The sequence below is a fragment of the Mesoplodon densirostris genome, chromosome 12 (assembly GCF_025265405.1).
Source record: "Mesoplodon densirostris isolate mMesDen1 chromosome 12, mMesDen1 primary haplotype, whole genome shotgun sequence".
NCBI lineage: Eukaryota > Metazoa > Chordata > Mammalia > Artiodactyla > Ziphiidae > Mesoplodon > Mesoplodon densirostris.
Genome location: NC_082672.1, coordinates 86,066,801 through 86,082,739, shown reverse-complemented (window position 1 = coordinate 86,082,739; position 15,939 = coordinate 86,066,801). Strand labels below are relative to the sequence as shown.

At 35.5% G+C, this 15,939-nt stretch overlaps 1 protein-coding gene across 3 annotated transcripts in view; it reads left to right on the top strand.

The window, feature by feature from the left end:
• PHIP (pleckstrin homology domain interacting protein) overlaps window positions 1-15,939 on the top strand; it is a 125,553-nt gene that overhangs the window by 28,066 nt on the left and 81,548 nt on the right. For all 3 annotated transcript variants that reach the window (XM_060115399.1, XM_060115400.1, XM_060115397.1), the window contains exon 7: window positions 6,795-6,955. In XM_060115399.1, the coding sequence (XP_059971382.1) occupies window positions 6,795-6,955 (161 nt within the window). The remainder of the gene's footprint in view (window positions 1-6,794; window positions 6,956-15,939) is intronic.

The following is a 15,939-nucleotide window of genomic DNA, read 5'->3' as shown; positions in this document are numbered from 1 at the left end:
CCCAGCTACCCTGCGGCATGTGGGATCTTCCCGGACCGGGACACGAACCCGCATCCCCTGCATTGGCAGGTGGACCCTCAACCACTGCGCCACCAGGGAAGCCCCACTCTCTTTTATACTTTAATTTAGGAACTGTTTATATGGTTATTAATTATAAGTTACAACTACTTTTGCATTTTATTTACAGAAACTCTGGGAGCTTTCCAGGTGTTTTCTTTAACCAGAATCAGAATAAAATTGGTCAAAATATAGTACAAAAATGAATCTAATAAAAAAATTTTTTAAAAATAAAAATCTTCTAGTAAAATACTCTGATGTTTCCTATCTGAGTACCCTTTTTTCTGTTATCAGAAAAGGGTCTAGGTTCACCTTCTGAATTACATACTCTTTCTTCTTTTTGCCTCCTCATTTAATTCTTCTACCGCCACAAACATTAATTCTCCAGGTTTTGGCGTCTACAGCCACATGCCTCTCCTTGCAATCATTATGCTGCCAGCAGGGCTCTGCTTTCATGTGCTGACAAAAGTTGTAGGCACTAGTCCTGGGCCCTGCAGTTCTGATTGTTAAGGCAAACAGCTTTCCTACACTGGTCTAGATATTGTATAGCATGTTATGTTGTTCATAAGAGTTAAAACAACAACAGCAAAAAACCCTAATTTGTGCATTTTTGTTAGTTCGTAGTAATTTTAGTATTTTTTCCCAATTTATCTTCTTTAACAATGGCTAATTTTGATCTTGGGTAATTTATTGCAGTTGCACCATGTGCCCTTGTCAATTTTTGTTTATTGATTGATTGATTGATTGGCCACGCCATGCGGCTTGTGGAATTTTAGCTCCCCGACCAGGGATTGAACCTGGGCCCTCAGCAGTGAGAGATTGGAGTCCTAATCACTGGGCCGCCAGGGAATTCCTCCGTTTTTTTAAAGTACTTAGCAGGATGGTCTTGGAGGGTACTATGCTAAGTGAAGTAAATCAGAGAAAGACAGATACTGTATGATGTCACTTATATGTGGAATCTAAAATAATTCAACAAACTAGTGAATATAACAAAAAAAAAGTACACTCACAGAATAAACTAGTGGTTACCAGTGGGGAGAGGGAGGGGGGAGGGGCAATGTAGGGGTAAGGAATTAAGAGGTACAAGCTTATGCATAAAGTAAGTTATAGGATATATTGTACAACACAGGGAATATAGCCAATATTTATGATAACTATTAAATGGAGTATAACCTTTAAAAATTGTGAATCACTATATTGTACACTTGTGACATATAATATTGCATAACAAGTATACTTCAGCTTTAAAAAATGGAAGAAAAAAAAGTACCTGTCAGAAGGAGGAAACCTTTTGGAGGGAGGTGATAGTATTTCTGCTTTAGTTCTTTCTTATTTGAAGAGATTTTGTCACATATTTTTCTAATATGTTCAAAAATGTAGTCACTAAGGTTATTGCAGATGCTCTTTTCTGGCAGCTACCCGTTTTTTCCCCCATGAAACTTGGTTCAAGTGATACAGATTTGTATAGTGAGGAAAACTGAAGTAAATCTGCTTATGTTTATCTTTTTCTAAAATCATCTGCAGTGAAAACTTCGGCCCAGCTATAGGACCAAAGTACCGTGTTCCTGGATAGACAGGTGTCAGTTGTTTATAAGTGAATGAAATTAAACTTATATTTCCAGCAAATTAGTTTTTTTTTTAAACTTTTCAGTAGTCTTCAAATTAGATAATAATAAGTCAGGAGTAAGATTTTTTAAAAGGACACAAGAAGAATAGCCAGATAAAAGCTAAAATGCCATTAATTATAAATTAAAAATTTTGGCACTGGCATATAAATAGACATGCCATCAGCAACCTAGCACAGAAATATATATAAGATAATTTAATAGAATAGAGAAGGATTAATTAGTGAAAAGACTGGAACAGATAGTTGATTAGGGGAATCTTTAGAGACTCACCCAGTAACATACTAAAACTCCAAATACATTAAGTAGTTAAGTGAGAAATTTAAACCACAAAAAAGTAAAAGTAAATGGGTATTTATTGTACTATTGGCTGATAGAAGAACCTTCATATTAAAGTACTAGAACAAGTTACAGAAGAAAAGAAAAATATTGATAGAATTGGCTATATAAGTGTGAAATCGTGAGATGTCACAGAATAGCATAATATGAAAACCAAGTATATTTGTGGAAAATGTTTCTGGAAGTATAACTTGAGAAATCGAAGTAGAGAGAGAATAACTTGCTTAAAATCTCCACAGTGTCAAATTTAAATACAAGTCTGTCAAACTTAAAGCCTGGCTTTTATTTCATTAAGGAATATGGTGTAGCTATTAAAATGCTGTTTATGAGGGAAGTCTCTGCAAAATTTTATGTGACTGCTTTAGGTGGTAGAGTTACGTATACTTTATGTTCTTATTTTCTACATTGAGTATGCATTAGTATTATGATTAAAGACATAAATCAATTCTTGAAAAATACTTTGGTGTGAACTAGGAAGAAATGGCTTATGGGGGAATTTTATTTATCATTTTATTACCTAGAATGTATCCACAGAAGTAATAGTTAAGACCCTACTGGCTAGATATATCTAGTTATATACAGTAGTTACATCTAACTTTAAGAAATCGTGGGCCTTTTGTTAATCTTCAGTAATCAGTTCTGTAGACTTGTGCACATAGACTTTGTTTCAAAGACTGTTCTCAGTGATTTGCTACAAATGACACTGTTCACAATTTTGCTCCTTTTCTCTCTTCAGAGAGAGTGATACTTCAAATGGATAACAGTGATTTCTGGAAGTTGTATTTCACTTTACTGGTCTGTTCCATCAGAAGACATTGAGTAAATATTTTTACCTATCCCTTTGCCTCCAAATTAAGTAAATTTAGCAGGGCAGTTGAAATGAAGAACTGTTTCAAGATACTTTGAATCTATAATCTGTCCAATAAAGAAATCCATTTTTGTTTTATTTCCTAAACCAAATTGTTTTATTGATGTGTAATTAATTTATTAAATCCACCAACTATATATTATCAACAAAGTGCCAGCCACCATTGTCAGCTTTTAGGCTAATCAAAGAACAAAGCAGATAAAAAATCCTGCCCATGTGGAGCTTATTATGTTGTAGTGGGAGGAGGCAGGAAATAAACAGTGAACATAATTAGCAAATAAAAGGTGATAAGTGATGGGAAAAGAACAAACACTAAGCTACATAGAGGGGGATCAAGAGTAATGGGTGGTGGTAGGGGGTGGGTTGTAATTTTCAAGAGGCTGATCAGGTTCTGCTTCATTGAAGTGACATTCTTCTGAGGACAGATTTGAAGGAGGTCAAGGAGTTAGCTATATGTGGGAAGAGTTTTCTGGCCGGGTGCAAAGACCCCAAGTCAGGAGCATACCTGATGTGTTGGAAGAATGGGGGAGATTAGAATGGTTGGAGCAGACCAAGTGAAGGGGTCAGAGAGGTGTAACGGGGGGGACAAGATTATACAGGGTCTTGGTAGGCTGATGCATAAGGAATTTGGTGTTTATTCTGAATCAAGTGAAGAACATTGCAGTTTTGAACACAGGAGTGATACTATAGGGCAACCGGTAAGGTCGCTTTTAAAATTAAAATTTTTAAGTTTAAAATTAAGATTCACTCCTTAATAGAGGAGATGACATTTAAAGTGGCCCTGGAGGGTAAGAAAGAATTTGCCAAGTGAAGAAGGTAGAGATTTGCTTTGGCAGGCTTAATTTAACAATATTTCACATCACCATACTTAACGAAAATAAATGTACTTTTAAACCAAAGTCATACATGTTACTTGATATAAGGTTAAAAGTATAATAATGTCATATAAAGAACTTATTCCTTTATGACCTCTTATATCTGTTTAACCATGCTCGTTTTAAAAATTGATGTTCTAGTTTAATAAAATTTAAGGAGTTCCTATAATCCAAGAGACATTTCCTTTTCACTCAAAAATCCAATTAGTCTATTGAGTTTCTTTTGAAAGTAAATGATTGCCATTTGCCTTTCTGCCATAAAATTGTAAATTTAATTGAACCATCTTGTGTTTCTTATTATTAACTGAGATTCATTTATATACTTTTTTATTTAAAAGGCTCTACACTCAGTTGTAGGAAATACGAGTAAGACAGAATTTCTGCCCTTAAGGTACTTAAGATCTGGTAGGGGAGATAAGACATTATGCAAATGGTATAGTAAAAGAAAATGTGAGTTCACTGAATGGGAGTCCTACAATATCCTCCTCTCTTCCTTTATAAAAATTCTCTACCTATTTGACCTGGTCAGGCCATCTTCAAATCCAGTCTCCTCAGTTGAAATTCAGCTGTTGAACCATACTTATATTTTCTTCTCTAAATCCCTGTATCAAGTTTGAACTACCAACTTATTACCTGGGAACTCTACATACTATATGTCATATCTTTTAGTACTGTTGTACAAGTTTGTAAATTGGTTGAGAGCAAGGACTCTGCTAGGTACCTGTTCCCTTAGGATGCAGTCATAGTATAGATATCTAGTAGTTAACTGGTAACCAAATATAACATAGGGTAGCGTGGAATATAGTTTTAACTATAAATGTATTTCACTTAATGTTTCTGAAAAGTTTTACTTGAAACGTTGACTGTAAAGTAACTTTTCGAAAGGGATGTTCTTTTTCTCTGTCGATTCTTAAAATGAAAATATTTAATCCGAGTTTAGGTAAAGATTCAGTAAAAACTATGTTTAAGAGAGTAGTAACATTTTCTCTTGAAGGAAGTATTTTTTGCTTTATCAACCCTGAATTATAAATAGTCTTTATAACAAATTCATCTAAAAAATTCTGACATATGTAAAAGTGCCTGATCATCATTAAAATAATGGTTTTGATTTTGTGGTTATCTCCAATAATCATTTTTATTCCTGAACAGTGTTAAATATTTTTTTAAAATTTGACATTTTGAGAATTTTATAAATTTTGTATGGAGGGAGTTAAACTATGTCTTGGTAATGCAGCACTGTCAACATTTGTGTTACATGTCATCACTTATTTTCTTATAAAACAGACAATAAGTGAGATGTCATTGATCCTTAGTGTTTGGATAAGATCATTTGAGTTCTCATTTGGCAGGACAGTTGATGCCTGTGGTTTTGTGTGATCTTTGCTCCAAATCAGTTTGGAGCCAAAGCACAGGAGGATGTCTTTCACCAGGCCATTTCTATGCATAAGCAAAAATGTATCAGGGTTTATTAGAAACTTATTGAATCACTGTTATTATATAACTAGTTTAAGCCTAAATATGCTAATTAACAACTTTCAACATTTGTCTTAGATATTGCAGATGTTGAAATAGATTGTATCATAAGACTTGTATGCTAACAGCAAGAGATGTACTCTATCAGAATATAAAATGATTGATGTAGTAAAAGAACATATAAGCATAATGTAATTATTCCTTGAATTATTATTGCTTTAGAACCTGCAAAGTATTCTGCGTATCTCCTCACCAGTCCCCAAGATTTCCCTTTTTGCTTGCAAATGTAGTGTAAGCCAAACATTTATTGTATTGAATAAAATAATAAACACTGAGATTCTTTATGATACGTCTGAGATATTCGTATTTCATCAACTTTAGGGCATAATTGTAGGCTCTAAACCTAGGTTAAATAGTACTTTGTACATATATTTAATTTTCTTTGGGACTAAATTTAAGTGAGAAACTAGTGTTTATTCTGTCCAATGTAGATGGCAGTCACAGTCAAAAAAAGCCTTGTATTTAAAGATAATCTACAGGTGAATAATGTGCCTGCAGATCAGTCAACATGTATTTATTGAGTGCCTTCTTTGTCTATAATTATTGGTATAGAAAATAACTACAGTAGTAATTTAGATGGAAAAGAACATTTTGGGCTGGAGTCAGCATCTCAGGCTTTGGGACAGAAGATAAATTTCAGTCATGTCTTGAAAGATGGTTGAAATGGGTGAGGTGAAAAGAGCTCTAGGTTCTAGAAAACGAATCATTATGCAGGTCTTTGGCAAGATCCCCAGTTTAATTATTTTTTTAAAATAATGCAACAGATTATTCCTCCGTCTTCATTTGTTGCAGAGTTTTTAAAAACATCATTCAGTATGTCATATTTAGAGTGTTCACGAATTGCTGGTTGATGAAAAGTAAAAATCACTGGATCCAGTTTTAACTGCTTTTGTAAGAAAACCTATCTCATAGGGGCCTTTGAAAGAAATAATGTCATATAAAGTGATTGGTTTTTTTTTTTTTTTTTTTTTTTTGCATTACGTGGGCTTCTCACTGCTGTGGCCTCTCCCGTTGCGGAGCACAGGCTCTGGACGCGCAGGCCCAGCAGCCATGGCTCACGGGCCTAGCCGCTCCGCGGCATGTGGGATCTTCCCAGACCGGGGCACGAACCCGTGTCCCCTGCATCGGCAGGCAGTCTCTCAGCCACTGCGCCACCAGGGAAGCCCAAGTGATTGGTTTTTAAAGAGCACTAGCCAGAGAGTATAGAAGTCTGAGTTTTAATCCTAGCTTCATGCCTTACTTTGTGACTTCAGACAGGTCGTTTAACTGAATTTTCTTGTTTGTAAAGTGAAGATAATAGTGCCTGACTTATTTCAGGTGAAATAATGGGCTCTTATTGACTATTTTGAAGACTTTTAACTAGGAGCCGTATACCTTAGAAAGCATCTTTATTTTTACCAACATATGAGAAACTGAAATATGTGAATTCATAAAAGAGGATGATTAAGAAAATTAATTTCTGAATTATACTTATTTCCCCCCCCCTTTTCTCGGTAGCGGATACTTTGTTTTCAAGGAAGCTGAATGGAAAATACAGGCTTGAGCGACTGGTTCCCACTGCAGTGTATCAGCACATGAAAATGCATAAAAGAATTCTTGGACACTTGTCGTCTGTGTACTGTGTAACTTTTGATCGAACTGGCAGACGGATATTTACTGTAAGTAGTTTTTAAAGTATTATCTTAATTCATATATGGAATTGCAGAGAAACATTGCTTAAAGTTGAACTTTGAAATAAAACCTTTGTTTTTTCTTTTAATGAAAAACTAGAAATTCAGGTAAATTAGCTTACTGTAACAGAAGGTTTTACTTAAGGTTGGACTTCAAGTTTGGAACATTCTTGAAAGACATGTTGTAGCACAGTCACAGTTATATTATGGTCCTCATGGATAAGTGTAATTCCCAGCATTATATGAAATAATGCAGTGTGACCTTTTTAAAAATGTCATACAGTAGTTTTAATTCTAAACCAAGGACATTTCACCCAAAGTGTGTTAAGCAAATTAGGGGAGTCTGAGAAATTTCTCTTAAAGCAGTGATAGAAAAAATTCTGAGCATATGTAACATTTTCTCCTTTTACCTTTTATCCTTAGCACCTCATTCTTCAGTGTATCTCATGTGTTCAGAGTCTCTTAGGTTTGTTACTGTTTCTTTTATTAACTTGTTGAACGGAGAAAACAGCTTTTCAGCTTTAAGGGAGAAAATTGCTTTTGGAAATATTTCAATTTATTTTTAGGTGCCTTAACTATTATATCCACTAAGGGTAATACTTACTACACCATTATGATCGTACTTACCATTAAATACTACTTATATTAAATACTCTGCTGAACGTATACACGCATTCACAGGATTCCTAATTTTAAATGGGAAATGGAAGTTAACATGGAAATTCCTATCTCAGTCTTCGAAGAGAGCAGCTGTGAATTTTATAGTCACAACAATTATAGATTCCTCTTTTAAGTAAATATGCTTGTAAACTGAGATTTATTTATGTCTACTTTCTCTCCTTTACCCGTTCACCCAGTCCTCTATAAAACAGCCAAATGGCAGGGTGTGGGAAAGGATTTCCGTACATATCTTTCCCCCGGTTCTAGAATCCACTTCAGGCGTTCGCAGATTATTTCCTACGTTAGTATTCTCCCTTTCACCTTCTCTTTTATCTCTGCTGTTCTCTATGAAGCAGAATAAAACTGAAATTTAAAAAATTTTCTGATGGGTTATTGTTTTTAGAGTGGGGAATAGTTATCCCTGTATTGGCTAAAGTCCTTGATATACCTGCAACAGTAATTTGCTCTCAGATGGTAATGGAAAATTACTTACAGCCTTTTTGAGTTCAGTATATTATCATTTAAATTTAGCTCTCAAAACATAAAGTAAATTTGGCATCTCTAATGTTTAAAAGAATTCTTTCAAAAATAATAATAAATTGAAAGAATGAGAGAGACACGTTACATGGTGTTTATACTTCATTTTGGTGAGTATTAAGTTATGCCGTTGCACTGAGATTATAAAAAATATATAACTTCTTAATTAATTTTTGATGTCTGTACTTGGTACAAGGTACTTACCTTGTGGGAATTCCTTCTTTGAAAATGAGAGGGATGGTAAGCATTTGATTGTCATACTTTATGAAGCACTGTGTATGTGTTGATTTGAATTAGACACATAATCTCCTACAACTTTTTGAGGGAAAAATGCAGTGAGACAATACCCTGTTGCTGGCTTATGAATTTAGTGGAGTAATAGGCATAGAGTTGGGCGAGCACTCTGAACCAGGGGTTAGTAAACCACTTCCCGTGGGTCAAATCCAGCTTGCCACTTTTTTTGGTAAATAAAATTTTATTCAAACACAGCCACGCTCAGTGGTTGCCTTTGTACCACAACAGCAGAGTTGAGTAGTTATGACAGAGACTGTATGGCCTGCAGAGCCTAAGATAATTGTTATCTGGTCCTGTACAGAAAAACATTGCAGCCCTTGTTCTAGATATTTAATTCCTACTTTTAAGAGCATTGAATGATAAGTGAAGAGGGAAGCGATTTTCTGATTGTTTTCCTTTAGTTGAAGATACATAAATAAAGGCAGAAAATTATCACTGTACTATTTTATATGGTCTTATCAAGAGTCTAAAAATGTTGATGTTTTATGTATGTGATATAATTTGCTAATTGTGCCAAACTTATAGTCTCATTTGTAATTTTTTACCAGTGATTTGCAGTTACAAATTCCAAAATGTTGCCTTGTGACAAGAAATGCAAAGATACGAGATCACTGTTACTTAAAATTTCTTTGTATTTTTATGATTATCACCTCGAGTTAGAGTACATATGTGTTTACTATTCATGTTATTTTATTCCACTGGGAACACATTAGCCACTAACTAATGCTTTGAAAACCAATCTTGAAAACTGATAGGATAAGACTTGAGGATAGTAGATTATGGCCGAACAATGAAAGATTCCTGTGAGAGAGTGACACACTGTTGTTATTTATTGGAATAACATTTCAGTAATGGACAGCTCAGTATTTCCTTTTTATGTATTCGGTATCTGAAGACGTTGCACACTTATTATTAAGTCCTAGTGTTAGATATATTTGAAAGCTTTTTCCAAGGGACTCATTCCAAGGGACTTTTGAGTCCTTTCTGGGTAGGCACAGCTAGAGGCAGTATAGATAGTCCTGTGGTTAAGAGCATCAGCTTTGGCATTAGGGGGCTCTTAGTTCAACTCACGGCTTTACCACTTCCTAGCAGTGCAGTTTACAAAGATTACCTCACCCTTTTAATCTACAGTGTTCTCAGCTGTTAAAAAAAGAAGAAGGGAAATAGATAATAGTAGTACCAATCCCACAGGATTTTTGTGGGATTGCATGAAATGATGCATGCAGTTAGTATAGAACAAGATAATACAGGAAGCAGTTATTAAGTTTCACTTGCTGCTTTTAATTTTATAGATGGATTTAAATGAATTCTTTCCATTTTATTCTCTTACCTAACTAAAATCTTATTTATAAATGCTATACAAGATTGAAATCATTGTGATTGATAGGTGAGATTCTGTGTTAGGAAAATTTTCCAGTATTTTGGACTAGAATATTTTAGTAATGGACATTTCCCAGTATAATAATGAGAAGAACCCAGGGAGGAAGGTAGCATAATTACCAAGTCAGACTGCTCCCTAATTCTCTCTCTTTCTTAGTTTTCTAAATTTTTTTTACTTGATTTCAGAATCATTGCGTCAAATAATATTTACCAAAGAAAAGCAGAGTTAATGAATTCTCTCAGTAGTAAGCCATTCACTCATAAAAGTATGTTGAGAACCATACACAAAGATTTCCCCTCTTTTTTCAGAAACATAAAATGTACCTCTGAAAAGTAAGGCAAAAGAGCATAAACTTTATATAAATTCAGTCATTTATAATAAAGACTATGAGTTTATGCACTCCTTTAATGAACTTCGGTCTTTTAGGAGGCGGACACTGCTCTCAAAGCTTAGGATGTAGACATGACAGACATAGTATCTGCCAGTGGAGAGTTCACAGAGAGTCAACACACAATATTGATACAGTGTGATAAGCTTGCTGGAGGCAGCACAAGATGCGGAGGGTGCTATAGGAGAGAGGTGGCTACTTCAGTGTGTGGTAGGAGATGGTAAGAGAAGCTTCCTAGAGAAGCGCCACCTCAACTGAGCTAGGTATTCCAGAGTTGGGGAAAGGCATTTACAGTCACTGGGAGAACGTTATCATGCAGTCGTGTATTACCGGACATGGCAAAGAATAAATATGGACCACTGCTAAGCAAGAGCTAGACATGTTGTTGGAGGACGAAATCATTAAGATTCTTCTGTGACCTGAAGGGATGTCTTTCCTGAGGGCCTGGAGCAAAAGTGATGGACTTAGACAGAAGAGGGAGCAGAACTTCTCTTTTTAATGATCTCTTTGGCACTATTGTAGAGGATGGATAGAAACTAAGCCTTTATACGGAGGTATTGGTGAAAAGGTTCTAGCAGTGATCCATGAAAGATTCACAGTGGAAGTAGGGATGGAATTAACAGATTAAAAATAGAATCTCTAGGATTTAAAAGGTTCATTTGAATGTAGGGAGGAATTGAGAGGGAATAGTATGGAATGACATGTTTTTTAACTTGTGTGACTGGTTAGAAAGTCGTGTCACTTACTGCGGTAAGGATTTAAGTGGAGAAGTTTGTGAAGGTTGGGACATGTTGAATTTGAGATACTTATATAGATTGCCAAATAGAAATGCTCAACAGGTTGTGGGAGCTCAGGAGAGAGATCTAGGCTAGAAGATTGAACTGGGGAATCGTTGAATATGGAAATTGATTTTTTTACCTCATATGTGTACTGTACAAAGGCTGAAACTTCAACTTTAAAGCAAACTAAAGAAGAGGAGAGGAGTCAATAATTAAGACTGAGAAAGAGCTGCCTGAGAGGCCGGGAGAAAAATAGAAAAAGAAGTGGTGTCTTAAAAGCCAAAGGATTAGTATTTCATGAAATGTAGAAAAACCTAAAGTAAAATTAGAACTGAAAGGCATCTTTTGGATTTGGCAAGGCTATTCATGAACTTAAGAAAAAATGTTTTATTTTAGTTTTAGGGGTAGAAGTGAGATTGCAATGCACAAAGGAAGGATTGGGAATTGAAGAATTAGAGACGGTATAGATTAATCTTTCAAAACTTGACAATTAAAAAAATAAGCTATTTTCTGAATGTGGTGTATTACCACTGAACATACTGTTATTGTATTGTATTGTCCTCTGTGTTGCAGTGAATTTGTTTAGAGGTCTGTCTCTATTAAGTTGTGAGCTTCCTAACAACAAAGCCTTTTTCTTAAACCTTTTTAGGTCTGCAGTGCTTTACAGAGTGTCTGGTGCATACAGTAGGCAAACAACAAAAAGATGAATGAATGAACCAGTCAGTTAGAGATACAGAAGTGAATAATGTCCATTCTTGTAAGAAACTTCTGTTAGGGAAGATATATACAAAAATGTCTGTAAGACGAATTCCCTTCTTCTACTGTGCTTCATTTACACTGGTCTTTTTCTGTGTTTCAAACTCGCAAAGCCCATTTATGGCTTAGAGCCTTTGTGCTAGCTATTCCCTTTGCCTGGAATTGTCTTCTCCAAAATATTCCTGTGGCTGATTCCTTTTTTAGCAGCTCTGTTCAAACACTGCTTTCTTAGAGACTTTTCCCTGACTACCTTCCTTTCTCATACTCCATCATTGTCTATCACATTACCTTACTATATTTTTCTTATAATATCTGTCACAGTCTGAAACTCTTATTTTTTTAAATTAGCTTTTATTGTATTTTCTTACTAATAAGCTCCATGAGGACGGATAGGACCTTGACTGAGTTGTTTATGACCACTGATTAAAGTAGGCATCCGTGAGTTATACTGATGTAAATAAGTAAATAAACAATTAAGTGAGAAAGAAGGGAAAACTCCTATTTACAGTGGAATGCCAACTGATAATTGTAGAAAGAATGGTGGTTTGGCGACTATCATAGTGGTGGTTGATTCATTTGTGTGTCATTGCCGGAGGCTAAGACTGGTAGATGCTGGTTTGAAGATCTTAGCATAATCTTGTATATGTCCCCCAAGATACCAAGTTAATTAATTAAAAGGGGGAAAAGTGCAACTTTGCAGGGGAGAAACATGGGAAACATTAACAAGACAAAGTTACTAACTTTCCTAGTGGCGGGATGGGTTGACATTGTGCGTCCTCGGAAGTGGTACACAGAGGACAACACAGCGTCTTGTCTGTGGGGCTCCTGCCAAGGCAGGATGATCTGGGTCTGGTCATTACTGAACATTGGACAGACTGAGGTTCAGGGTCATCCTATAGATGTAAGGTCTGTATTCTTTATAAACTTCTGAGGACATGAGACAGAGAAAGCCTCAGGGAAATACTCCAGATTGAAGAGACTTAGGTGACAGTGCAACTAAAATTTAACATGTTGCTGTATGGGGTCCTAGGCCATAAAGGAAAAGGGAACGTTATTAGGATAGTTGACAAAATTTGAATGGGGCCTGTGGATTGGATGGCAGGTTTATCAATATTGATTTCCCAACTTAGGTAGACGTGTGTCTTTGTTTTAGAGGAATGCACACTGGGATATTTAGAAGTGACGGGGCGTCAAGTCTGCAGCCTACTATTAAATGGTGCAGAAAAAGACTAATGGGCAGGTGTGTGTGTGTGTGTTATATGGAGAGAAAGGAAAGAAAGGTGGTGATGGAGCTGATGCAGTGAATTGTTAATAGTTGATGAATCTGAGTGATGGAAGACATTGGTACTGCTCTTGAAACTTCTGTAAGTTTGAAATGCAAAATTACTTTTTAAAAGTACATGGGAGGTAGCGTAGGGATGATACTGTATATTCAGTAAGTTTGGTAGTAATGGAAAGGAGAGCTAGAGTACAGTAATTTATAGGAAGGTAAATTTTTGAAAAACTGGGTCAAGAGTTACAATGAACAGATTCTGCTTTTCAAAGTGAAATATTTTACCTGATAAGAGTCTTGGTTAGGGAGTGGGACTGGGTTCTAGAGGTGAGTGATCAAACCTGGTGATAAGGAAAGAGTGATGAATGTGGGAAAAGGATTGCTGATTAGCCTTAGCCTTCCAAATAAACAGGAGTTATGAATTTGCAGTGTTGCAGATTTAGTGTCCTTGTCTTCTTTTCCATAACGGTACTTGGCATCTGGGAGCAGGATAAGAGCAAGTGATGATTACATTGATAGAAGGTTAGTCATTGGTGGTTTAGGTGGGCAAGGGAGTGAGAAAATTTGGCGTGTGTTGAAATGATTGACGCTGGAGTTTAGGGTAATTTGTAAGGGAAATGAAATAGGGGTCTGATAGATGGGTAAGAGAGAAAATCAATAGCCTCTTCTTGAAAAAAACATTGAACTAAATTTAAATTACAAGCACTTTTAGCTGCCTGAATAGGCTACTTTTTAGCTTGAAAAGAAAATGACATTATAGTATGCATAACCATATACATGGTGTTTTTAACATTTAATTCTGTTTGTTCTAATGACATCAAGAGGTGAAATCTGACTCATAAGCTGTGCAGCAGTAGAGAGAAATGAGAATTCTCTTTGTTGATTCTGCCAAGGACTGCCAAATTCTCCAAGACACTGTAAGATTAAAAATCACCTAATTTATCTTTATGTCAAAGTAGTAATCTTTGGTTGGCCTCTTCAATTGATGCTTCTCTTTTAGCAGGGAAAGCTTTACAGATCTACTTTTTAATTTTAAGGTCGTCTGAGCAGAATCAACCTGCTGTACTGTTTGCAAATGTGTGAAGTTTTCTGCTCACAGAAGTCCACAATTCTTTGTCACTTACTCTTCCATCCTGTAAAGTAGTTTTCTTCATCGTGAATGGTTCACATAGTTGTTACCTCTAATCTTCTAGCTTTAGTTTAAATAAATAAATACATACATACATAAATAGTTCAATTAAGCTCTTTAAAACTTGTCTTCCAGAAACTTTAAATTTGACCTTAGGTTCTGCTTTAGTTTTTACATAGAATTGAAGTGATTGAGGAAGGCCCTGTGTCTGAAGTTGTTTCATAAAATTTTCATATCAAGAGGTAGGACGTTTTTTGTAGATTTTAAGGAGCATTTTAATACCCAAGCGCATGACAAAGTAGAAAGCCATGTCACAGAGACCTGTCGAACTTCCTTTACCAGAATACCAAAAGCAGATGTGTACAATACATTTATTGCCTGGGCTTATCTATAGAGAACGTCAGCGTTTGTTTTTATTTATCTGAAGTTTGCCTCTCACACTTTTTATTTTGAAGAAACTTTGAGTTTCCCAAAGGGATTCACAAAGCAGGAAGGAACCTCTTTTAGACAGACCTAAAAGGAGAATTACCTGCAGTGTAAGAGACCTAGTCGTACGCGGGAAGGAAGGGTCACTAGTGCTACCAGTCTACGTAAAAGTATGAAAGAAAGAATGATTCCAGAGGACATGTCTGATTCACTTTCCTTCCTGTTGTCCTAAGCTACAGAGTATGTTGATAGTTTCAAAGGCACTTGCCTTAATCATTTTGTGTGTGTGGCTTTAGGTGTGGCTGTGGAATAAGAAAATTTATAGGGTACTTTAAATTCGTAAGTTTAGGCAAATCTAAATTTGTTTAAGTTCCACCCTTTATCAAGCCTTTTCACAAACAATATCTACATTGTTGTTTATTCAGGATAGAGATAAGGTGCTCTTTCAGCTTGGCTTTATCTTTGCATTGATGAGATGTCTTGACATTTAAGAGAAAGCAGTGTAAATTTGGTATATCTTATTTGTTTGGGGATTTATGTAAGCTGAAGCTACTTGTTCTTTTTGTTATCTTTATACTAGGTTTGATGTAAACAGACAAATGATAACATATTAATGAGTACTCTTTCATGGTAATTATGACAATTTTACATGATTGAAAAGTGAAACTAATGATCCTCTACTGTCTTATATTTGCTTGGCATTAACCACTAGCTTAATATTATAATTTGATTAAAAAATGAATTCCATAGAAGCATCTTCAGTTTTCACCCGTTCGTGTATTTCTTAAAACTTATCGTGGTTAAAATATTATAGTGACTATGCCTTGTCTGCTTAAAATTCTTCAGTAGCTTCCTCACCAGGTTAAATTCACACTCCCTAACAGGCATTTAAAACCCCTACCTTCTATTACCTTCCTCAGATAAAACCTTTCCAGCTTAATTTTTGTTTCTAGTTTCCCACGTACACTTCGTACTCCCAACTTTTCTCACCTTGCCAAATCCCCAGTCCTAGCAGCAACATCTAGATGTTACTGAAAATAAATGAATACTTCGTTTTCCCCTAGGCATTAGAACTTTGCTTAAATAACTTGTCAGTTGAGATTTTTTTTCTAAAATCATGCTATCTAATTTTAGCAGGAAGTTCACTGTTGCTTCCAGGTTTTTTCCCTTTTTCTTATTGCTCTTAAAATTCCACCGCATTTTCAAACTTTGCTCACCTTTTTTTGGTTCCTTCTTTGTTTCCCCCTTCTCCACTTGAAGGAAATAATCTTCAGATATTTGTCTCACTTGCTAAGGTTAGAATCATCTCATTTCTTCGCTGCTTGCTTTAAAATTGCTATCTCCACCAT